The sequence below is a fragment of the Rhinolophus sinicus genome, linkage group LG07 (assembly GCF_036562045.2).
Source record: "Rhinolophus sinicus isolate RSC01 linkage group LG07, ASM3656204v1, whole genome shotgun sequence".
In the NCBI taxonomy this organism is placed as follows: domain Eukaryota; kingdom Metazoa; phylum Chordata; class Mammalia; order Chiroptera; family Rhinolophidae; genus Rhinolophus; species Rhinolophus sinicus.
The window spans coordinates 127,753,194-127,776,865 of record NC_133757.1 but is presented as its reverse complement, the minus strand read 5'-3'; the positions used below and the strand labels follow the sequence as shown (position 1 = coordinate 127,776,865).

At 47.1% G+C, this 23,672-nt stretch overlaps 1 protein-coding gene and 1 long non-coding RNA gene across 2 annotated transcripts in view; one reads left to right on the top strand and one right to left on the bottom strand.

The window, feature by feature from the left end:
• The window catches only part of ARSJ (arylsulfatase family member J), a 30,024-nt gene extending 29,404 nt beyond the window's left edge, over positions 1–620 (bottom strand). Inside the window, exon 1 of the mRNA XM_019757032.2 lies at positions 97–620. Within this exon, the coding sequence (XP_019612591.2) occupies positions 97–479 (383 nt within the window). The 5' untranslated portion in view covers positions 480–620. The remainder of the gene's footprint in view (positions 1–96) is intronic.
• A 52-nt stretch (positions 621–672) lies between these two features.
• LOC141572771 (uncharacterized) overlaps positions 673–23,672 on the top strand; it is a 146,242-nt gene continuing 123,242 nt past the window's right edge. Inside the window, exon 1 of the long non-coding RNA XR_012498270.1 lies at positions 673–801. This is a non-coding gene — a long non-coding RNA (uncharacterized LOC141572771). The remainder of the gene's footprint in view (positions 802–23,672) is intronic.

Below are 23,672 nucleotides of genomic sequence, written 5' to 3'. Positions count from 1 at the left end.
TCATTCATTCATTCCCCACATTTTCTGTTCCTCCTGGATTTTTATTAAACGTTAAGGTTTCCCCAAGGAATAAACACATGAAACAGTAACACTTACTTTCCGGTAATAAACTGACTCCTGGACGGTGTGCAAATAGGCTGGACGTAGTAGTTCTCCAGTTTCACCCCTTCAGCAGCGAGCCTGTCCAGAGTGGGTGTCCGTATCTCCGACCCGTGGTAGCCCACGTCCCGAAATCCCTGATCATCAGCGAGGATGAAGATGAGATGCGGCTGGGAGGTGGCGGTGGTGCCAGGCTGCGGTGTGTCCCCCGCTTGCGCTTGCTGGGCCCCTTCCTGCTCGTCCTCCCAGCCGTGGCCCCAGGACAGATAGCAGCAGGTGAGGAGGCCGAGGACCCACAGGCCCGCCAGCGCGCGCATGGCCGGCGCCCTTCCCAGTCGGACCCTGGCCGGCGGAGGCCCCACGCAGTCCCCGGGGGCCATGCGCTCGGGTCCCCGCGCCCCGCGCCCCGCGCCGCCGGGCGCTCATGCACGCGGGAGGCAGGGAGGAAGGCCCGCCCCGCCGTGTCGGCGTCCAGCGGCCTTAATCTCCTAGCAGTGCTGGCTGAGCGGCCCGGGAGGCGGGGAAGCCGCCTGGTCCGTGAGGTCTCCCCCTCTGTCCTTCGCCAGCAGCGCCCAGCATTGCCCCCGGCGCGCTCTTCGTGGCCCGAACGCCCTGGACGTTGGGACGAGGCTCTCGGGGCGCGGACATGCGGGGTGACGGTCCCCCACCTGGACAGCACGGCGCCTCGCTCTCCCCGGGCAGGTGAGGCCCTGGCGGCTGGGCGGCCCGGCCCGTCACTCCTTGGGTGTCCGGGCTCCTTCTCCAGGGGGATTCCTTCGTAGGCGCTGGCCTGTGTCGGGCTTCGCCCCGCGTTGCAGTGAGAAGAAGCCGTTTCCGGACGTCCTGCCCCAGCCCCTGTGCCCTGGTCCGCTCCGAGCCTGTGCGCCTGGCCCTGCGGCTACGCCTGGTCCGCTGGCTCCGCGCTCGCTCTCCCCCCGCCTCCCCTCCCCCGCCAGTGAATCACCGACGGCGCCGCGGCTCCATTCCCGGGGGAGGTGGCCGCCCCTGGCTGCTCCTGCCCCTTCGTCTCCAGGACCAGAGCTCACGGTCCAGGATCCCTGTCCGCGCCCCCCCGCCCCCGTGACTGGATGGCGGGCAAGGCGGGCGCTGCCCCGGGGTCTGTGAACGAAGGGCCCCTGTCGTCTGGACGCGGCGCCCTCGAACCTTCCAGCTCCTGGGTGGACGGAGAGAGAGAGCCTGAGAAAGGAGAACGTTTTTTCTTCCCCTCCGGTTTCCTTCACTACCCGCCTCGCCCCCATTTCTCCTGCACCCCGAGTCCCCGCCCCTTTTTACCAGGCGCGACTCCAGTTTCGGGTTGGATTCCCTTCCGCAGGGCCGCCTCGCAGCCCGATTTCCTGGTTAGCATCTCCCTAGGTGCCTCTCCTCCCCTCCCGCACCCTGACCCATGGGGTCTCCAGCTGACACCGCGGGGACAGGAATCCCAGCCCCACCCCACAACCCTGTTCGCACCACGGAACCGGTGGTGGGAACAGGGCAGACGCTTGTCCTGACTGGGGATCATCCCTTCGCAGTCCCAGAAGATGGCTTTAGCCCTGGTCACCCAGAAGGGGACGTCTGGCCTCTGTGCAGGAGGCGCTCGCTGCCAAGAGCCACCCAGCAGCCTTTTCTCTCCCGTTGGCACTCGGCACTGCCTGAGTGAGCACCTACTATGGGCCTGCAGGTCCAATGCCTGAGCTTAAGGCTTGGCTTCCCTTAGATGGTTGTTCTCAGTTCCTTCCTGTTGCCAATGTTCCCGTTCGTTTCCAGGCGAAACGGTGGTGAAATGGAAAGTTCACACGTCTGATACTTGAGTGTGCCCCGAGCAGCTAACTAACTGCTAGTCCATCCTCCTCCCCAGGCCCCCCTCCCGGGCAGTCTGTGCAGACCTGCTTGGAAATGGGAGTTAACTCACCAACTGTGTCACAAGTGCATGAGCAGCCCCGTGAGGCCTGCTCCTGCCTCGTGGACCTAACAGGGTGCTTGTTTGGAAAAGATGCAAATGGACCTTCACATCCATGCAGCTGCCTTCAGTTGGGGCTGGTCAGTGACATCACATGAAGTGGCCCAAGTGGCCGTGCTGCTGTGCAGGAAAGAGGGCCGTTCTCAGTTCCGGTTCCAAGCAAGAGGGGAAAAGATACAATGTTAACATTTACCGGATACTTAGCACGTGCAGCCTGATTCTAGTAACACACACACGCTTCAGGGCGGCTTATAGTGCTTTGCACACGTCCCTCCCTCCTGTTCCACCCCTCACGAGGTATTCTTCCACCCGTGCTGGAGGAGTGGAGGCTGGGAAGGTGGCCGTGGGCTAAGTTCAGCCGCCTCTGCGCTGCTGGGGAAGAAACATACTGATCACCCATCACCCCGGAAGTCCAGTCACCCCCTCTCTGAGCAGCATGCAGACAGCATTCTGAAGAGAAGGAAGAAAATTCAAAGACGTTTTAAATCGAAGAAACGGTGTGGTTAGTGGGTGAGGTGTTATAGGGAAGTGACCTTTAAACTGAGGGAGGTGATATTTTGTTATAACTTTTTTGTTTTGATTTTGCAGAAAATTTAGACTTAGAAAAGTGTTTGAGTTCAAAACCCCTTTTTTCTGTTAAAAGATATTTTTTCCCTCGAGTGGGCTTTAAGGTCTCCCTAGAGAACACAGCTGCGGGAGTTAGTGCCCAACCCGCACACAGGCGCATGCGCACGCTCCCCACACTCGTGAGCCAAGGGACAGCGCTGGCCGACAAAGCCATTTCTGGAGTAAATAGGACCAACCCGAGGGAGACTAAGAACTGCTTACAACTAGTAGTAAGAGCCAAGAAATGAGTGCTCGCGCACGCAGAGCGAGTCAGCGGGGTGCCTGCCCACGCAGGGAGGTGGGTAAGGGCCATTCCCCGGTCCTGAGAGTGAAGGGACCGGCTGTGACTGTCCCCGCCTTACTGCACCTGTACCGACATAAACACATGAGGCTGGTGTTTCTCCTCGTGGGACTGGGTGTCACGCGTGTTGAGAAGATTAGCTCCCCCGTGAAACTCCGGGTTAGAGACCCTCTAATGCGAGAGGTGCATTCCTGGCTGTAGAGCAGCATTCGGTGTGCAGACCTCAGTTTCCCTTAAAGAATCACTTCTTTGTTGTGGCTTTGATGTGGTCACATTACAAACACACACTACTGATGGCGCGATTGTATAAATATTCAATGTGTTACTTGGTTCAGTTAAAAATGAGCCAGTAGATTTGCTTAGAGGTGAACTGAGTGTGGACTGATGACTCGGGAGGCGTGGCCAGGGGTGGGCGGAGCTAAGCCTCAAAGGTGGTCGGAATTGGGGAAGGAGAAGCGGTGGTTCAGGGACCGACATCTCACGGAAGAGGAAGAGGAGAGCCGCTGGCTGAGGTGTGTGTGGGACGTCATGTTGGGAAGGTGACCCCAGACACAGGGGCTTTGGCACACAGGGCCGGCACTGATTTGGGGGCGTCCCTTTGAGCAGGACACACGTGATAAAATACTTAGTATTAGGTTGGTGCAAAAGTCATTGCGGCTTTTGCAGTCATTTTTAACCTTTTAAACCGCAATGACTTTTGCACCAACATAATCGTAGTAAGGCCACTTCTAGGGTGTATTTATAGAGACAGAGGCTACAAATCACTTGCTTCAGTCCATCAAAGTTGGAAGAGTTGTAATTTTACCGAGAATACTGAGTCTATTGAAGGTTTTTGGTGAGCGCAAGACATGATGAAAAATACAGGAAAAGACATCCCTGGTCATTTTCAGGGAGAGATTTGAGGGAGTAAAGACTACGTAGAATGACAACACAACTGTCCCAATGTGTAAGATTTTTACAGCAATATACTCCTCAGGTTAAAGAACGAGGCTGTGGCTATGTCATCTGATGGGAGAGAGACATTTCTTGAAAGTTTGGAGAGAAGCAATCAACTAAGAGGAAAATAAGGGACAAGATAGGACCTTCTTTGATTTTATAATGGAAAAAGAAACGAAAGGGTGTAGTGAATTGGCAGGACGGAGGCACCACAGCGTGGCCTGGGGCTCCTTGGGGGACAGACCAGGGGTGTGAACGGCCAGGGGTGGAGGCTGCAATGAAGGGTGGGCTTGGGGGGGCTGTCAGTAACTGGAGAAGCTGAGAACACCACAGATGCAGGAAAACGGGTAGTTGCTCAATATTCCTTTGAAATATCCGTGTTAATCGTTGTCCTGAGGGTAACACTCCCTGCAGCCCCCCAGGAGGCCTGGACAGAATCCTGCTGCCTTACAGGGTTCACTCACCTACACTGGTCTGTTGCTGTAAGACAGCGTGCCTGCCACACTACTCCCCTGTAAAAAATGTGGAAATGGTCATTCCAGGGATTTATAGACTGGTAAGAAGATTTAAAACCCAATTTCTGCTTGTGTCTGAAAACAGCCATTTGTGCCAATGTAGTCACCTTCACATGGCTCCCATAACACACTCCTTATTAATCATTACTAACCCTTTATCAGAGCAGGGGACTAGGGCTACTGGGAGCCATCAAACTGTCCCAAGAGCTCTTTGAATAGACCAGGTAGGATGACTGACTCACCGATTTCGTAATGAGTTGTTAAGTAAAGATCACTGCCTTTCTTGGGATGTTGCTGTTGAAACAAGCTGTAATAATTTATAATGAAAAGGTGACTAATGTGAGAGACACTCAAGTATCAAGTGTGTATAAATGTCGCTGTCCAAATACTTTGTGACGAGGTTGTGGACGCTGGAAACTCAGGAGACATAAGCTGTCACAGAGGAGATCTTTCTCCAACTCAACAAATACCTTTATGTGAAAGAAGGCTTTTAAACAACATTTTCTTAATGGGAAACCTTAGCAGTTCCTACAATTTAAAAATCTGTCCTTATTGCTTATACTATAGATAAAGTTCTGTATTATTTACATAGAAGTGTGCTGCTTAGAATATCCATTCCTAAACCTGCTTGCCAATTAGAACCCCTTAGGGATTTTTTTAAAGGACATTTCCAGCTCCACCCAAGACCTAAATCAACATATCCAAAGTCTGGGAATAGGTATTTTAGAAAAAGCACCCCAGGTGATTTTGGTGTGTATTGAGTTTTGAAAACCACTGATTTAGAACCTAAAGCATCAAAAAGTTTTAATGGGATTGCTTAATGGATGGGCGTGCCATCTACCACACACAATTTGGAAATACAGCTGAGAAAAGGTGGCTAGGTCTAGAGTCAGAACACCTGAGGGCAGTAAGTGGCAGAAGGAGGTAGGCGGGGAGGGGCAGGCTTTCAGCCTCAGAGTGCGTGCTGGGGCAGCAGCCCGCAGGCCCTGCTGGCTCAGACACTGAGGAGGGGTGGGAGGGAAGCTTCTCCTCCTCCCGTTGTTGGGCCACCTCCTGGTCTTCTCCCTGGGGCACGGGCTGAAGAAGCTTTCAGCTGACCTGACACTGAAGTGTGGAGTGTGGTCCCAGCTCGGCTGGACAGGTGTGAAACCCAGGGTCAAGGCCTGTCAGTAAGAGCAGGTGCCTCATCTGGCCTCTGGGAAGGAACACGCCCCAGTCATGGGCTGTCTGCGTTTATCATAAGGATAAAAATGGTGACCATGTATAAGAGGTTCAGTGGTGAAATCAGTTGAAGCTGGTGACTGGAGAGTAGGAATAAGGAGAAATTATACCCAGTTCTGGTGTGGGGAAACTGCCTGAATGGTGGTGGCATTGACCATGGCATGAGTCATGGAAGCCCCGCAGGTTTGGGGAGTTGATAGGAAATGCGGCCCAGGTGGCACTGAACTGCAGGTCCGTGAGGCACCCTGGTGTAGGCGTGCAATGGGTGCTGGACGAATGGTCTGGACCTCAGGGAACCGGCAGGACAGATAACTTCACCCACCTCTAGATGGTGAGTGGGTAGGAGTTGCCAGGGAAAGGTGGGTACGAGGAGTGAGAACGGGGTCTAGGCCAGAAGGATTTCAGGGGAGGGAGGGTGACACGGGGCCACGGGGTAGAAGTAGCAGGAGAGCTGGACCTGGAAAGATGGTGCCACCAGTAGGCATGGTGGCAGCACTGTGCCCTGGGGCTTCTCATGTGCTGTCTTGGTGCTCCTTCCGGCCACCTGTAGGTAGGTGCTGCTGTTAGCATTTCACATGGGAGGGAAAGCAGGTTGAGTCAGGCCGGTGGTTGTACAAAAGGGGGGTGGGGAAGCCAGAGAAGGACGTCGCAAGAGAACACAAATGGCCACGGCCGGAGAGCAGCACACCAGGAAGTGGGTGAGGTCGTGGTCAGAGGGAGACGATAGGGAGTCAGGATGCAGGAGATGTTAGGTCATCGCAACAGGTCCCTGCAAACGGTACAGAAGCTGTTTCTTACCTGCGCTGACCCACTGATAGAGCCCCACGCTGAGACGTGGATGAACACAGCTGCTTTGGAAGGAAAAGGTTTTTACCCAAAATCTATTTAAAAATCTGACAATCATCAACTAATGTAAATGTTAGACTAAGTTAGGCGAGATGCATAGAGTCGTTATAAGAAAAAAATACATGTATTGGGGCATGAGAATATTTGAATAAATGGTTTAGAATAAACTTTTTCAAAGCAAGGACTAGGCATTGTAAAGATGGCGGAAAGCATGCATTCTGCATCGTTCCACCCACTCGCTAGCCAATGGGTCACTTACCCTCTCTGTGACTCTCATCTGTGAAACAGGGATGAAACAGCACACAGTTTGCGTTGGGCGTATTAATTAGCACGTTCTACGTCTCTTATGGCTGAAGCCCGGGAGAGCCGGCCCATCCAAACAAGCCTGTTTTCAACACTCAGCTCATCCGCCTGCATCCCACTGGCCAGTGCAAATCTCATGACCGACACAGAGTCCTGGGGCTGGGAGCGGGGGTAAGGTGGGGGCACGCGATTTCCAGGATGAGGCCATAACAAGCTACTGATGCAGGAAGCGGGGAAGAAATGGGGGAAGAATTAAATCAACCACTGTCTATAATAAAAGTCATGGAAGTAGCCTGAATATTAAAGAAGATGGGTTAAATAAACGGTGGGCCATCAACGTGATGCAATGCTGCGGCCATTAGCAGTGATAACCATGACTGTTACAAAAAACAGAATATGCTGGGAATGTAGTGCATAGTGAAATAAGTGTGGAGCACTTTGTACACCAGAAGTGCCCTGTATGTAGACTATATGTTACCTGCGGTAGATGCATGGATGTGTGCCTCACGTATAGTTGGGCGCAGACTGTGTCGTGAAGAGTAGAGGCTGATGAGAAATTTAAAGAGAAAGAATAAAATGTGCTGGAGGAGTGAAAACCATTGACCTGGCGTGGAGGGGGTGCAGCTCAGAGTTCTGCATCAGAGGTGGGCTCGCGGCCGAGCTCTGATGTGGGGGCTCGCGGCCGAGCTCTGTGACGTGGGGGCTCGCGGCCGAGCTCTGTGACGTGGGGGCTCGCGGCCGAGCTCTGTGACATGGGGGCTCACGGCCGAGCTCTGTGACGTGGGGGCTCGCGGCCGAGCTCTGTGACGTGGGGGCTCGCGGCCGAGCTCTGTGACGTGGGGGCTCGCGGCCGAGCTCTGTGACGTGGGGGCTCGCGGCCGAGCTCTGTGACGTGGGGGCTCGCGGCCGAGCTCTGATGTGGGGGCTCGCGGCCGAGCTCTGATGTGGGGGCTCGCGGCCGAGCTCTGTGACGTGGGGGCTCGCGGCCGAGCTCTGTGACGTGGGGGCTCGCGGCCGAGCTCTGTGACGTGGGGGCTCACGGCCGAGCTCTGTGACGTGGGGGCTCACGGCCGAGCTCTGATGTGGGGGCTCACGGCCGAGCTCTGATTTGGGGGCTCACGGCCGAGCTCTGTGATGTGGGGGCAGCTCACTTCACTTTTCTGAGCGTCAGTGACCCCACGTAAAGACAAAGAGATGAATTCCAACCCCCAAATCCCGTGTCTCGTTTCCTTCTCGTGTCCTTTCTCTGACACTGATGGCGGCTCTCGGGGTCAGTCAGGCCCCTTTCCGTGCTGTGCGCATGTGAACACGTGATCCTGGCCCCAGCCGGGCAGTGGGTAGTGTCTTCATCTCTGTTTGATAATTAAGGGAACGGAGGGGGAACTACGTGCTTAGCTACACCGCTGATGGATTGGAGCACCCACGTAGTCTCACTCCCAAGCCACTTCTCTAACACCAGGAATTTTTAGCCCTTTCTTATTTTAGGAATTTTAAGAAGGTCATTCCAAAAAAACTCAAGTCCTTTAATTCTCATAATTTCTCCCTGAAGCTATGATGCCGTTGCTGTCTGCATTTGACATCAGGTGCTAAATCTGTGTCCTGTCTTCTCTCTGTTTGTCCCCACCTCATTCCTGCCCTGGCTGCTGCTGGTCTCACACCTTCCCAGAGGGAGCGCCTGGTGCTGTCCTGTGTGGTGCCGTGACACAGCCTGTTCCTTTGGCAGCAGACAGGCCTGGCAGGAGTGTACTCATGTCACGCGGGATGGTGGCTCCCAGACTCAGCTGCCCTGGAAGTGGCTGGTGACTGTCCCTGTTTCTGCTTCACAGATACAGGAAGGGAGGCTGTGAGCTGTCACCTGACTTCCAAGGTCACATAACAACTCAGTGACTGAAGTGGCTTCTTGCCTCCGCTGTCATGCTTTCTTTTTTCATTGCATCATGCCTTTTTAAATTATTTTGAAAAGTATGTGTCTCTTCTTATTTATAAATTCAATGCCAGTAGATTTTAATTTAGAAAAAAATTTAAGAGCATAGCTCTCTATAAGTACGTCATTAACGAGGTCAGTTCTTATACTCAGTTACTCAGAAGGAATTTGGTTTTCGGAAAACAAGTCCAATTGTCAGGGAGCACATGCTCACATCATGATGTAAGGTTTGGGGCACCCCTGCTTCTCTTCCCGCTCAGCCCAAAACCTCTTTAGGGAGCGTTTGATTTTTTTTTTCTGTTTAGTTTGCTCACTTATTGTTCTTTAGATTCCACATAAAAGTGAGATCATATGATATTTGTCTTTCTCTGACTTATTACACTTAACATAATGTCTAGGTCCATCCATGTTGCAAATGGTAAGATTTCTTTCTTTTTTATGGCTGCATAATACTCCATTGTATAAATGTACCACAGTTTCTTAATACAGTCGTCTACTGATGGGCATTTCGGTTGTTTCCATGTCTTGGCTATTGTGTATAGTGCTGCAATAAACACAGGGGTGCATATGTTTTTTCAGATTAGCGTTTTAGATTTCTCTGGAGGAAGTGTTTGATTTTAAGCCGCTGAAGCAAAACCGGCTTTTGTCAACTAAAACAAAAGCGGAGGTCCTGCAGTAAATCTTGTGGGAAACAGGGAGACTAATGTTGCTGATGAGACTTTTAAAACAGCATTTCATATTAAACAATGTTGTTTGTCAGGTTTTCATGTTAACCCACAAGAAAGGCATTCATTGATTCAAACATGACTGCAGTCAGTATGACTGCCTTTTCATAGCAAAGATCTGGATCCTAAAAAGATTTTGTGGGACATTTCCCCTCATGGTTCTTTCGTGTTTACTGGCCGTGAAAAAAAAAGACAACAGAGTTTCTGCAGGTGTTTCTATTAGCATATTGAGAATGCTGAGTCATAAAGTCTGACTCTAGTTTGTAAAAATTATCCACCTCAGAAACCTGTGGAAATAAACTGGTGTATGTATTTTCTTTCTTTCCGCTTAATGCTGCCTGGTATGTAGTTTTACGACATTCATAAATTTCTTTTGGTTTGAATTAACTTAAAGAAACTAATTCCTTTACAATGGTATGTTAATAGTTTTAGCAAAAAATTTACATGTAAATATACATCTAATCGTATAGGAACTATCCAATTAATTTCCATGTATTTCAATTCAACATGAAATAACCAGTAATAATAATATGTCTACAGCTAGTGTGATGGTAGCTTTTCAAATTCATAAATTCATAGGTGGAAAGTAATTCTGATTTTGCTTAAGCTCTCTTCCCCACCCTGCTGTAAACTTGATAATGTTTGTCAGGAGAGAATTTCTAGTTTATACCTGTGAAGTAGAAATGGTCAAAATGCAAGGCAAGGCAGTACGTTCTTTATAATGTCAGAAACCTTCTGGATTTTAAACTGACTGGGGAGTGGTCAGCAAATAATGGTGTTTTGAATAATTTGAGGTTAGATAGGAAAAGACTGTAGTGGATAATGGAAGAATAATGGAAGTTTTAGCGCAATATACATACAAATATATGTTATATAAAGATGGAAAGGTAAAAATGGGAGCGTTGGCTCATACATTTTGAAATAAGTGATTATTTAAATCACTTTCAATAAAAAGGCATCACTTCCCTTATGCTATTCTAATTTTAGCATTTCTATTTTATGTCTATTAGCTGAGTTGCTTGAGTCAGTGTTATTTTCTGGAAACAACTGGAGGACTCTATTATGAGAAGGTGTATTTTTTGTTGTGATTTCTTTTAAGGATCCATGTTGTTGACCTAATGCTTTGGTTCAGAGTCACAGTTGAGTCTAGTCCCGTGGTTATCATATCTGAACCTTTACAGAGCAAATGATTAGAGCAAGTTTTAACGGGGACACGTGCCTGCCACCCACTCAGACCCTGCTCCAGTTAAAACATGCATGGAAAGGGTCTATAATAAAACATCGAAAGCACATGAAAATGGACTGACTTTGCCTGTGTCCCACACAGAATATAAAGTTTATTTTTCAGCATTGCAGACAGGTGCACATAAAATGAAGTTTCTTCTATGAACAGTTTTATTAACCTAATAGAAAAAGAGACATCAGAACATTTCAGTGGCTTCTTTTTAAGCTCTAAAATGTAATTCACAGACTTGTCACTTTTCTCTAGTTAGCCCTTAAAAACGATTGAAGAACTGATCCTGTTGATATCTGGTTATAGCATGTCCCCCCCACCCTGAAAAAGATTAGCTTAAAATAAGGGAAAAGTATTTCCATGACCTGCTGACCTAGTGAGATTAGTAGAGTCAGCCTTTGGCCTCAAAATGATTCCCTGTGAATCACCCGGGGCTTTGAGTAAATATTCTCAAACTTTGGCAGTAGCTTTTAAAATCACAGTATTTTTGCAAACAATGAGAAGACCTACTTTGGAAGTTACAAGTGAGTTGCTTGAAATTCTGCTGTTTCCTGTGGAGAAGCAAATAGAACAGACTGCCAAAAAACAGAACAAAACCCTACTGAAGCACCTGGAAAGAATGGGCTTTAAGCCCACTCAGGAAATGAGCACACTGCACATCTCACAGCTGGAGGGAGGTGTGTGTTCTTACTCACAGCTGGAGTAGGACTATGTCATTTTAAAACTGACAAATGAAAGCCTTGCCTAGGCCAGCCTTTCTGATTGTGTAAGAGAGATTAAGGGCAATCACGTAAATATTAGTGTAAAGATGGCGGTTACACAAGTATTCACAGGCACCAATTCAATACTTTTGGATTCTATACAGAAGTAAATTCAATAAATATAATTAGAAAAATACTTGTATTTGGAAAATAGAAAAATCAATGTCTGGAGAGAAAAGAGGACAGAAAAAGAAATATGTCCATACCTTTTTCATGTAATACAAAAACCTTTGCTATTTATATGTGGTAGGTGAAAAATTGTCAAATAATGTCTTATATTTGAATCTGTTGATTTCTAATGAAAATACCATGGTTTCATGTTACACTCATGCACATTGTATCTGATTGTTCGTCTTCACAGAAGTAGAATATATTAAATCAGGAATTATATTTTAACTTAAAAAAACAATAATTGGGGAGAGACTTTCCCCTTGCTGTTATTTCATATTACATGAAAACCCTCCCAGAAATAGGTTACTCATGATATTTGAGCAGTTACAATCAGTGACATCGTTGAAACGTAAGACAGGAATGTTCATGGCAAGTTATTTGCATTTTGGGGCTTTTAGTTTCTTAATCCACAAAATAAGGGGAATACTTCATTATCTCATAGGGTTATTGTGAGGATTTTGTTAAAATTGAAAACAAATGGAGACCAGCCTTGAAAATTCCGCGAGCAGACAAAACCAGATTAGTCATGCACACAGAGCTTAATGTAGCTTATTTTGCAAGATGAACTTGACCTGGATCATATCTTGCTTGTGCCTCTGGAAACGTAGGCAAAACTTGAACTGTTTCCCAAGGTTGATATGAGGGAACCACTGACCAATTCCCTGGCATTTAAGACAATCTGGATATAACTGGTCACTGGGAGTTAAACGTCACGGCTCGCTCACTGTGTGAGCTGCGTGCTGACAACACAGCCGGAGCCCACCCAGGCTTAGGTGTGAGTGCGCGGCTTGCAGACTGCCTGCGTGGCGTGTGCACAGTAAGTCCATGCTGACCACCACATCAGTCATTGCTTGTACTTTGGCTAGTTACGGACCTTTGACACTAGAGAGTGTGTGTATATAGGTATATACTCCCATTCCAAGCACTTTCTATAACAGCATTATACTAAGCAGCAAGGGTGGCCAGTTAGCTCAGTTGGTAGGAGTGCGGTGCTAATAGAACAGGTTGCTGGTTCACTCCCCGCATGGGCCATTATGAGCTGCGCCCTCCTTAAAAAACAAACAAACAAAAAACTATAAAGAAAAAACTAAAGAAGTAGGAAATTAAACACACCCCCAAACACAGAAATAAACGCAACCCCAGGTCCTCCGACATCTTTGAGAGCACCCGTTGGGCTCTCAGAGGCCCATGTTAGAGCCATCCTTTATCAATGACTGGAGAAAGGAATAGTCATTGATAGTAAAGGTAGGAAAACGTATCATTGCCAGGGCTGAGTTTCCCAGGTGCCTCAGTGGAACGTTTCCCCACCTGCAGACCCCCTTGTGTAAGGCTTTAGGAGGCAGAGCTGTGGACAACCTCTGTCCCCACTGCCCCAGCACCGGTTAAAGGGTCAACACCAGTAGCCTGCAGTAGAGAAAACAGCAGATAAATGGTCAGTGCACTTTCTGTAAGTGGGAAATTTTTGTGGTGTAGGAAAATAGTGTTGTTGAAGTGAAGTGAGGATATGATTCTAACTACTGCCGTGCAGACAGACTGTGAGCAGGTCACTGAACTCTGCTTGTATGATCTCGGAAATACTCGCCAAGAATCCTGAAATACCTCGTCCACATTTCACATTATAAACGCAAGGCTTGTAACACCATCCACCACGTCAGGACGCAAAGTGGGCCGTCTTTGGACAAGGGGTGCAGCCCATGGATTCCTGAAACAAAATGGAATTAGAAACATTCTCCTTTGCCGAGCCCCCCAAGACTAATTAGATGAGTCGGGTTTCTTTGCATTCTGAGATTTTTTCTCATGGCTTCTGAGTGCAGAACTGGAGACCTCCTTGGTCCTTGCAGGCTGACCTTGCCGAATCTCCAGGCTCCAGACCCTTTAATAAGACACCCAGAGTTGCTAGCACTTAACACCATCCTGCTTTGTCTGCAGTGAGAATGCATTAGTTGTGTACGTGAATGAACAATTGTCAGACATTCAACACTAGCTTAAATGCTAGACTCACATCCTTGGAAGAAAATGCCATTTCTGTTAATGTTGTGAGGTCTTACTTTTGCCTGTGTTTTTGGAGTTCACAAAGGTACCACCTCAGACAGCAGGTCAGAATTTGCAAAGCTGGTTTCTCTAGTAAAGGAGCACAGCATAGGGAGAGTAGACACGTCCTGCTCTCTGGAAACTGCCCTGGCGCCCGGCAGGTTACGCACAGAGAGCGGTGGGCGGCTGAACAGCCCAGTGAGACATACGCTCATTCGGCCTCGGTGGCTTGGAGATGGGCATTTTCCAGAGCGGGGGCATTTTTCTGGTTTCCCGTCTGCCCGGTTCTCCTGGTTAAGTGATGTGTGACTCCCTCCATTCACAACCATTCTGATTCATTTCCTGGCTTTCTACACTCTTTCCTGGAGTAGTGCCTTCTTGGGCTGTCATCTCAGAAGCAGACCTCTCTTCCTTCTTTGGACCTACCCCAAAATCAACTATATTCAACCCAGACCTTTTAGGTGAAGACTTAACCAAGTGGAGCCCAGAGCCGCGTCTTTTTAGCTCTGCCACAGATAAAATAACATACTCCTTTGTGCTTCTTTACTTTGGACTTAAACGTCCATTTTTACATCATTTTATTGACTCGTAAGAGAAATACACATGCTAGTGCCCCCTGTGCGGGTTCTGTAATGGGGAAAGCCCTGTGGCGACCTCAGTGCAAGGTCGTGAGACGCTCAGGTCCAGGGAGCGGTCTTCTGCCCCAGGCCCAGGCTTTCTCCCTGAGACTCCAGCACATCTGGAATGAACGCAGAGGATGACAGGGAGTCTCCTCCCATTGCTCAGCCCTCACTTCCAACCCTTGTATAAATGTGGGAAACAATGTGGTCACTACCATGTTTGGGAAAATAGCTGTCTACATGTTCTGTGCTTAGTTTTTTAACCCACTAGTGTGAAGATTTACTCACTACGCCTCTAAAACTCCTGGAGTTAACGATACATTTGATGTAGAGGACAAGTGTGAGAAGTAATGGCAACTGTCGTATGTACGTCAATTTGCATTTTTAAAAATGAATGCTTGAAGCTGCAGAGCACCAGAGGGTCTCAGAGGAAAGAATTAATGATTTTTTGTCTCTTGTTTTTAGTTGGAATATAGTGACACAATAAAGTGCATTCTCCAGTTATGGAAAATACCCATGGCTGTTTTCTGGTAGAAAGATCTATTTTAGAATATGTGATTAAACTTTGGTCTGTTTGCATATCCAGTGCAACTGCATATACTTGTTTTGTGCTCATGACTGGACACAAGCACGATGGCAGCTTATTATTATTATTATTTCTTCCCAACACTTAATGGACACGTCCTTCTGATTATGACCTCATGGTCAGGATTTTGTCCCTGTGTAGGTCTTCGAGGGCTGCCGAGAAAAATTCTCATGCCAGGACTACTGGCTACTCCAATTTGAGGCCTGTGTGAAAAGGCAGAGAAGGAGGGAGAATGGGGCTCGCACAGAATCCGGGGTGTGTAACATATTCTGCCCATCGCTGACGTGTACTTAGAACTCCCCTGAGCAAAACTATGCATCGCGTATCTGTAAGAACAGTCTTACAGTCAGTTTACACATGAGCCCACTTCCTTCCAAGGATGAGGTGCCCACAGCAGGGGTGGCCGTTGGTCAGCAAGACGATGTGCAGAAGGTGGGCTCCAAACCTGGCTCCTCACTGGGCCCTCGTGGTCTCTGTGCCACAAGAGTCCACAGCTCTAAGCTGTGTCCTGAGAAATCTGTTTTTAAAAATCTCTCTGCTAGGCAGCCGTCATTGTCATGGCCAGAGAGTTGACTGGAAGTGTCTCTTTGGGGGGGCCTCGCGTTTGTCATCATTCCAGAAGGGAACTGAGACCTGCTCTGCTGAGCGCTGTGATAGGGGGAGAAGCCGTGTGTAACACACCGGCCCCAAATCGTCCCTGAGCGGACGCCTGCTGTTGTTAGAACCGGTAATACCTGTGGTAATGCAGAGGAAGGCTTTCAACCAGGAGGTTTCTCAAGTAGGACTAGAGAAGAGTCTGTCGGCTGAGCGTTAAGAAGCTGAGGGTTAAGCAATAGTGTAACAAAAAGCGGGAATGGTGCTTGAGGACGTGGATGAGTGATTCAGAGTGAAGAGGGAGGCCCGAGGCAGGCGGGTGTGAATAGGACGGTCAGAACCATGGGTGTCAGACAGTGTTGAGGGATCCGACCGGGGAGGAAACCAAGTCAGCCCTCAGGGAGGGGTCCCTGGACCGCAGGTCAAGGTGGGTGCACAGCACCTGGGCAGCCGCTCAGAACCAGGAGGGGCCACCGCTGGCCAGAGCGTGCATGTCGCCCGGCACCACTTCTGGTCGGGCCGTGGATCTGGGGACAGGGCTCGGGGGCAAGGTGGGTGCAGGCATGTGGGCCACACAGTCGGGGGCGATGGCACAGGCCCCGTGTCAGCCCCCGTCTGTGGGCGTGAAGACGCTGATCAGAAGGCCAAGGCCGCTGAAATTGTTCTCAGCTTTGAGAAGAACGTGCATTAGCAGGTGTGCCTTTCGTGACCATAATATGGCACCGCGGTTTTATTAATTAGAGTAGAAGGTTTTCTCTCCATGCAAGGGGCAGAAAGAATGGGTGTCTTTGCACCTGGGGGAGAAGGGCGAAGACTTTCCCTGAGAGGAAAACCTGAACAGAGACGTGAAGGTAAGAATGAGGGCGTCCTATTGAGAGAAAACTGGTCACCCTGTGCAGCCGCGGGCAGCAGGTGGAGGTCGGGCCTGGGACCCGGGCGGTGGGCACATCCCGCGGTGCGGCTGTGGGCTCACCTCGCTGAAATTCTACTACCTCTCCAGTCACAGGGTCAGTACGGGTTTAAAACCAAACCAAACGTATTCCTTCTTATATTTTAGTTTGGTACCGATAGTCTATTCCTTTGACGTGCGTGAAATTATTCATATGGGTTTAATCGTGCTATTTACTTGTGTAAGTACTAGACCGAACTTAGGATTCATTTCTTGTTTGAGTGCTGTTTACTCAAAACGTGTAGCAGCGCCATTTGAATACTTAGGCTCGGGCATGGCCATTGAAAAGTCTGCATAGAATCGAGGACATTTTAGAGGTCTGACTTGCTGTTGCATCAAGTATTTTAAGGTCCATGAAACATTGATTATACATAATTAACTAAGTTGAGTTCCAATGCAGTTGAATAGTTGATATAATGTACTATTTTGTGTATATTTAGTAATTAGTTAACAGTAATGTCAATATATAATTTTCATATTTTTGAGTCAGTAATCTTTTTTAGAGTCTTGAAAATCTGGCAAGCCCAGAAGCAGTGCTTTTAAAGATTTATGGAAAAACAATTGGCCTAAGAGTGCGGTTTATTTCCTATATGTAGGATAACCTCTGAGAAAAAAAACACACGTGTCTTCAGACTCATCGTACAAGAGTATGTGAGAATGTGTGTTGGCCCATCAAATGTGCTGCTGCTTCTCATACTAGGATTTAGTGACAAGTTTGGGGGTTGGAACATTTTACACTTTTGTGGCTTCTTTCGTTTAGGATTTTGTAAACTTCTCAAAGGCACAGCCTTCCTTTTTAGGCCTCATTCTAGCCTCAGGATTCAGTCCCGTGACTTCTGCCTAGTGAGACTTTATAGCTTAATTGTTTCCTTAAAGCTAACCACCTTTTTAATTTTTAAAAATAAGTTCACCAAACTTCCGCTTACCATTGACAGTGAAGTTCCTCCACTCATGCCAGCTTGCAGAAATCATGTTATCAATAGATAAACTGTGCAATACTTAAGAATTTACTGCTGACTTCCTAAGTTCTAACCAACAAATTTTTTTTTAAAGGTCAGCATATGGGTTTTTGTATTAAAAATAATCTTCTCAAAGTTTACATCTTTGCATGTATTATTGAGCTCTATGTCAACATTGAACTCAATATATACAGAGGGTGCCAAAAAACGTACACACATTTTAAGAAAGGAAAAAAACTATTAAAATTGTAATACTCAATATATACTGATAACAAAAGATGAATACAAGTCATGTGTATGTGTTTTTTTGGCACCCTGGGTATATAAGAAGAAAAAGAACACCTGCCATTTCACAGAGTTGCTAATAAAATTCTGTTACAAAGTAATTAGTTCCTTTGTTATTTTCTAGTTTAAAGACAAGGTATCTTATAAACATTGTAAAACCTCATATATATGTTGTTTAAAATGAGTGTTGAAAGGTGTTGTGCCACCTGGAGTGTAGCTAAGCACGCCTCTGGGTAGCTGGGTGGAAGTGTGAAAGTGAACTCAGAGGAAGGAAAGGCCACGGGACCACCCAGGGCGCGTGCAGGGAGGGACCGAGCTCACCTGAGGCGACCGCACCACCCTCTTCTTATACTCCAATAAAAAGTTCAAGGGATGGTGGAAGACTGTAATGGATCAAATGGGCATACACGCCTACATTATTACATGTAGTGGACTAAAATCAGATGTGTTTTTCTGTGATTAATTTTTATTTTATTTTATTTTACTTTAAAAGGAAATGATATTACCTGCTGAAATATCACCCATTTGGAAAATACAGAACATACGGCACAGATAACATCTATAACTACCAGTAAGAGGGATTGATTCAGAATCTTTTTCTGTTGCAGGGCATTTAGGATCAGAGAACAATAAATCTTTTGGCAGTGTTTGAATTTGTAAAAACTGAAAGTGATAAAAGAAGCAAACATATCTAGCCAGCTTAGGTCATTAGACACTCTTACAATGTGTCCTCGTTTCTAACAGGGAAACACAAACGATAGTTATTGAGGATGAAATATACCGTTTACTCACGCTATCCACAAATTTCCTTAGCAAGCCTGGTTACATCTAAATGCCTCCAGATTGGAACAAAATAACTCATTCGGTTTTGCCTGAGTCTATGCAAGGAAGAACTTTTCATTCTTTAGAGAAAAGAGAAAGGAATGAGAGAGTTCACAGAGCAGCGAGAAAAAGACATCTGCATGGTCTGAGGGAACAGTGTGATGGAAAAGCCTGCAGCGAGACCTCTATGGGCTGGGAAAGTGCTGGAACTCCTGAGAAGAGCTGAGTCTAAGTGCAATAAAGGCATTCCCAATACGGAGGCCACAGGGTAGGGTCCAAAGTATATTTGTGGAGCTTAATCAAACACCTTATGATATACTTGAATATCTGGTTCATGTTAAAAAAAAAAAAAAAAAAAAAGCACAGTTAAAAACTCTGCAGCTGCTGCTCTCCTTCCCCAAGGCTGCTGCCATGGAACCACAGTCCACTTCTAACCAGTGTGAGTGTTTCAGGCTCATGCCCTTAGTGATACTCTTTTTCCATTTTCAAGATGGCGGCTCTTCTTGCCCAAACGGTACCGGCAAGTGCTGAAGTGAGAAATCCAGGGATGGGGAACAGTGCTCATCAACTACCCAGGGTCAAAGCCCTGAATTCTTCTGAGCAGAGGGGAAAGATCTGGAACGAAGAATGAAAGCGTTCTGCTACACCAACGGTGTGTGTTTGTTTACTCTTGCGTGGGTGCTGTGCTGGCTAAGGGAGCAGCCCACCTTGCTGCCAGCTGGAATGTTCTAGCAGCAGGTCGGGAAGAGTGATGGGCGCGTGAGTCCACACTGGGCTCTTCTTGGTGCTTGCTTCCCAGAAGAAACTTAACTTCAGAGGAGGCTTTCTAGTGTCTCCACTTTCTTGTTTAAGAAACCTTAGTCAAGGTCTTAAAACCTTTTGTTACATGGAGATGAAAATACCTACCTCCCAGTACAGCTCGGAAGAGTAAGTCAAGTGTTTTTAAACAGATGAATATGATACTCGTGATACAACAGGGGCAGTAACTGGTACAGGCTGAACTGTGTCCTCCTCAGAATTCCTACTTTGAGTTCCTGCTCTCCAGCTCTGCGAATGTCACTGGATTTGGAGATGGGCCCGGAAAGAGGCGATTAAGTTTAAATGAGGCCAATGGGGCAGACCCTGCTCTATCTGACGGGTGTCCTTGTGAGAAGAGAAGGTTCGGGCACCAAAGCAAGAGGAAGAGGGAGACCATGGGCAGATGTGAGGGAAGGTGGCCTAGCCCGCTGCCAGCCAAGGAGAGTGGCCCCAGAAGAGACCAAACCGCACAGCTGCCTCTGGGCCTTTCCGCTCCCAGGACTGGGAGACGGCACGTGGCTGTTGTTCAAGCCCGTTCCATGGTGTTCTGTTACCGCCGCCCGAGCAGACTCAGGCAGTGACTCTCAGATTCAGAGCCTGCAGTTTCTATAATTGGTGCCGCTTCATGGTAGAGCTGTGAGCTAACTGAGAGGAGGATGAGGACGCCGAAGGCAGCTCTTCTCCACCGGTGCCTTGATCTGCCTGGCCCTGTGGCCAGCTGGACGGAGGCGCTTGTTTGCCTGTCAGTACTGCAGGGACGGAGCAGAACCATCTTGGACAGTAACTGACAGCGTCCTTCCCAGGTTACCTGTGGTCTGCTGGTCATCCTGACTGGACTGCACTTAATGGGCAAATAACGTCTGCGTGTTTTATTAAAATGATATTCACCATTCTTCCTGTGAAAATTACAATACACAATGGTGGTTCAGATTTTCCCTTTCCTCAGATTTTCTTTCTTTCTCTCAAATTTTGAGTGTGAAGTGAATGCAAATGAGAATCCACTCCAGAGTATTTATTTGTTTGCTGCATTTTTGCAAGACATCCTGTACTGGCCCAACTTGGCAGCTCACCCAGCCCTTACTCTCTCCTTAAGTATAAGAATAGTCAGTTTCACTTCCTCGCATTTTAATGTAAATTTCTCCATTCTGGTGAATATGAATGTGTTTATTTTTTCTCAACAGGGCAGGCAGGAGGAAGTCTGAATGTCTGAATCCCAATTCAAAATGCAAATTTAGTCTAAGTCAAAAATTGGGAGACCACTGAATAAACGAGTAGTAGTAGTATGATCGTCTAAGAATGCCATTGAAATTTCTGTTGGGTAAGATTTCTGTGTGTATGTATTATACATTCACATATGCGTATACTATTGAGTACATGTTAGAGTACATATTGAGTACATTTTAACTTAGGACATAGGTGCAGACTGGGTAATGATTAATCCTTAGAAAATTAATTAAAATGAGAATTCTTGCAATGAGGTCACACCTCTCTGGGTTGTTGGTACCAAGGTACATGTTGCTTTCCGTGTGATCACCGGCTGTGAATTAGATTTAGGCGCTTCCTTGACTAATACCTTGGCTCACTTACCTAAGAGTCCCTGGAACACCTAGAGAACGTGGCTCGGCTGCCATTTAGTCACTTGGCAGAAAACATCTCGCTACTAGTACAGTTTGTTGGTTTAGAAACAGACCCGCCTACAGGTGACGTGTCATTCAGAATGGAGGCTTTTGTAGTTCAGCAATAATTTAAATCAGACCACAGGATTTTAATGAGATTCAGAGTATCTACAGTGAGACCTGAACACTTACCAAAAGAAAGAAATCTGTCTGTTTATCTTTCCAAAGTTGAGCCACTCAGGGACCATGGGCAGCAGTCAGTAACCACCCCTAGGTCCCTGGCATGGTGCTGCTTAGCCCACCTTCACTGGAGAGCAGGGGCCTCAGTGGAGGGCTCGGCGGCATTAGGCACCACTGGACACGGGCAGCAGCGGGTTGGGACGTGGACCACTGGACCGTGGAGCAGCTGGACAGGCCAGGCTGGTGGCATCTGACGGAGAGGCCGCAGGGCACGGTGGCCTGGGGACAGAGGACGTGCACGTGTGGTGCACACGGGGGACAGCACACAGTTCCCAGGCTGTTTGGATGGTCTTGATGGGGTGACAGCCCCAGGGCATCCTCTGTTTCTCCGTCTGCTGTTCCACAGCCTCACAGTCAAGACGCTCCTTCTAGGGCCCCGTCAGCACCTGCTCTTCTGTGAGTTCCCACTTGGCCATCTGTTCCTGCCTCAGGGGAACTGACAAGCTCCTCACTGTCACTTGTTCAGAATGTGGCTTTGTGTTCCTTTGATCGGATTTGCCCACTTTTCTTAACCTCGTACCAAGCTGAATTGAAGTGTAAAAATGACTTCTTTTGGCTCCTGAAGCATTTCCCATCAGCACTGGTGTTGAGGACAGAAGACAGTGACACTGTTTCTGTTTCCTTTACTTCCCTGTTTCCAGTGCAGGACGCGCTTCACCCAGGTGTACTGCACCAACAGGAAGGGCGGGTCCAGCTGTGGGAAACCCATCCTCGGGGTTTTCTTGGACAAGGGACTGAGTGAGTGGAGATAAACATATCTGAGTATTTGCAAAAACTATGTAGTATAGGCTTTGACAGTTTGATTTCACTCTGACTTAACTCTTTTCAGGTGCCCAAGGAACTACGTGATGCACTGTTGCATTAAAAATAAAGGGACTCAAAGTACTACTTAAAAAAAACACATTTTATGCCACTTCCATGTCTCCCCCTACCTTTGTCTTTTTTCTATAGGCCACAAATATTCCTCAGTCATCTACATTCACCAATTTTGTACATGAATTTGATGCCATTCATTGATAGTTGGTACACTGAAACACCATAATATTAGACTACATATCACTTAAAAATACTTGATTGCTTAAAAACTGAGCTCTTCAAATATACAGAACAAAACTCTTGTAATTTTACACAAACACTTTTCTAAATGTGTTATATTCTTGGAGAGCAACTAGTAGACTTGGAAAGTGTATCATTATTATCTGTGTCATCTGTCTAACTTTTTTCTATGCACATTTGTGTAAATGTGCATAAACCAATATGTATGTAATATATGCTAAAATATTGTAAATATTCTAAACACATTGTCTAGAAAATAAGTATGATTTCAAAACAAAACGTATAAACATTTGAAATTCGCTTTAACATATATGGGAATTCAGTGAAATCAGAGGTGAAAAGGGCTTCACAGAGTGGCAGAGTCAGCTCTGGACCTTCTTTGTCTAATAAGTAAAATGTACTGTTTCTATTGAAACTGTATTTGGAGAAAATGATAATTATTACTTTAAGTATTAAAATACCCATAATATTATAAATTCAGTAGAATGATTTACTCTAGTGATATAAACACTTGAAAATTTAAAATATATTGTACATTCTGAGCAGGGCACATATTTTACAGTTTAAAACTAGATTTCCAGGAGTTTCTTCTGTTATTACGTTGGTGCAAAAGTTAATTGCGATTTAAAAGGTTATAAATAATTGCAAAATATTAAAATGAATGGTAAACTCAGAGCCACTACAAACATCTACTATATATTAACTTTAAGAAAAATCTTTGAACAATCATGTCTACTATTTGGTAGTATATTGTTTAAAAAAGTACCTTTGACCAAAATTGGCTAGGTGGTAACATCATAAAAGAAACAAACAACAAAGCTACATGAAGGCCAAAACTAGACACTTTTTTGTTGGAATAATTTGTATGGGTAGTTGTTAGATTCACTAGGACCTGGTTGTTTTCTCGTAATCAGACGGTGTAACTTTTGTCTGTCATGTCACCAGAGCTGGCCGACACCCTGGGGTTGACATGACCCATCGCAGTCACGATGGAGACAGACATACCCGCTCTACTTCAGCACCTCCTGATGGCACTTGGGCCGTATCATACCCGCCTTCCTCGGTGTCCTTGCGACCACATCGTGTCGCCCACCAGAGCTCCTTACGGAGCAGGCAGCTCTTCCACCTGCTCCATTATGTCCTCGACTGTCTGATTAGCCCCAGCCCCACCCCACCCTGATGAGAGGGGATCCGAGGGCAGTGGGCAGCGGGCACAGTCTCTTCTGTTGGAGGGCAGTGCTCACTCCTGGACACATGCCCAGATGTCCAGGCATGATGAGGCATTTGTCAGTGGCTAACAAGACAAGGAGGCGTCCTTGGCCAAAAGTTAAAGGGGATTTCCTTCCTTGGGTCTTCTGCCTGCTTGGCGAGTGTAAGAAGACATTTCTATCTTGCCTTGGTCCACAGTCTGGAAGCTACTTTGACAATATAGCAGACCTTCTTTTCATCTGCCAGGTCCACTTTCTACTTTCTTTATTCCTTCTTCCCTTTACTAATAATGACTGGGGGAGATC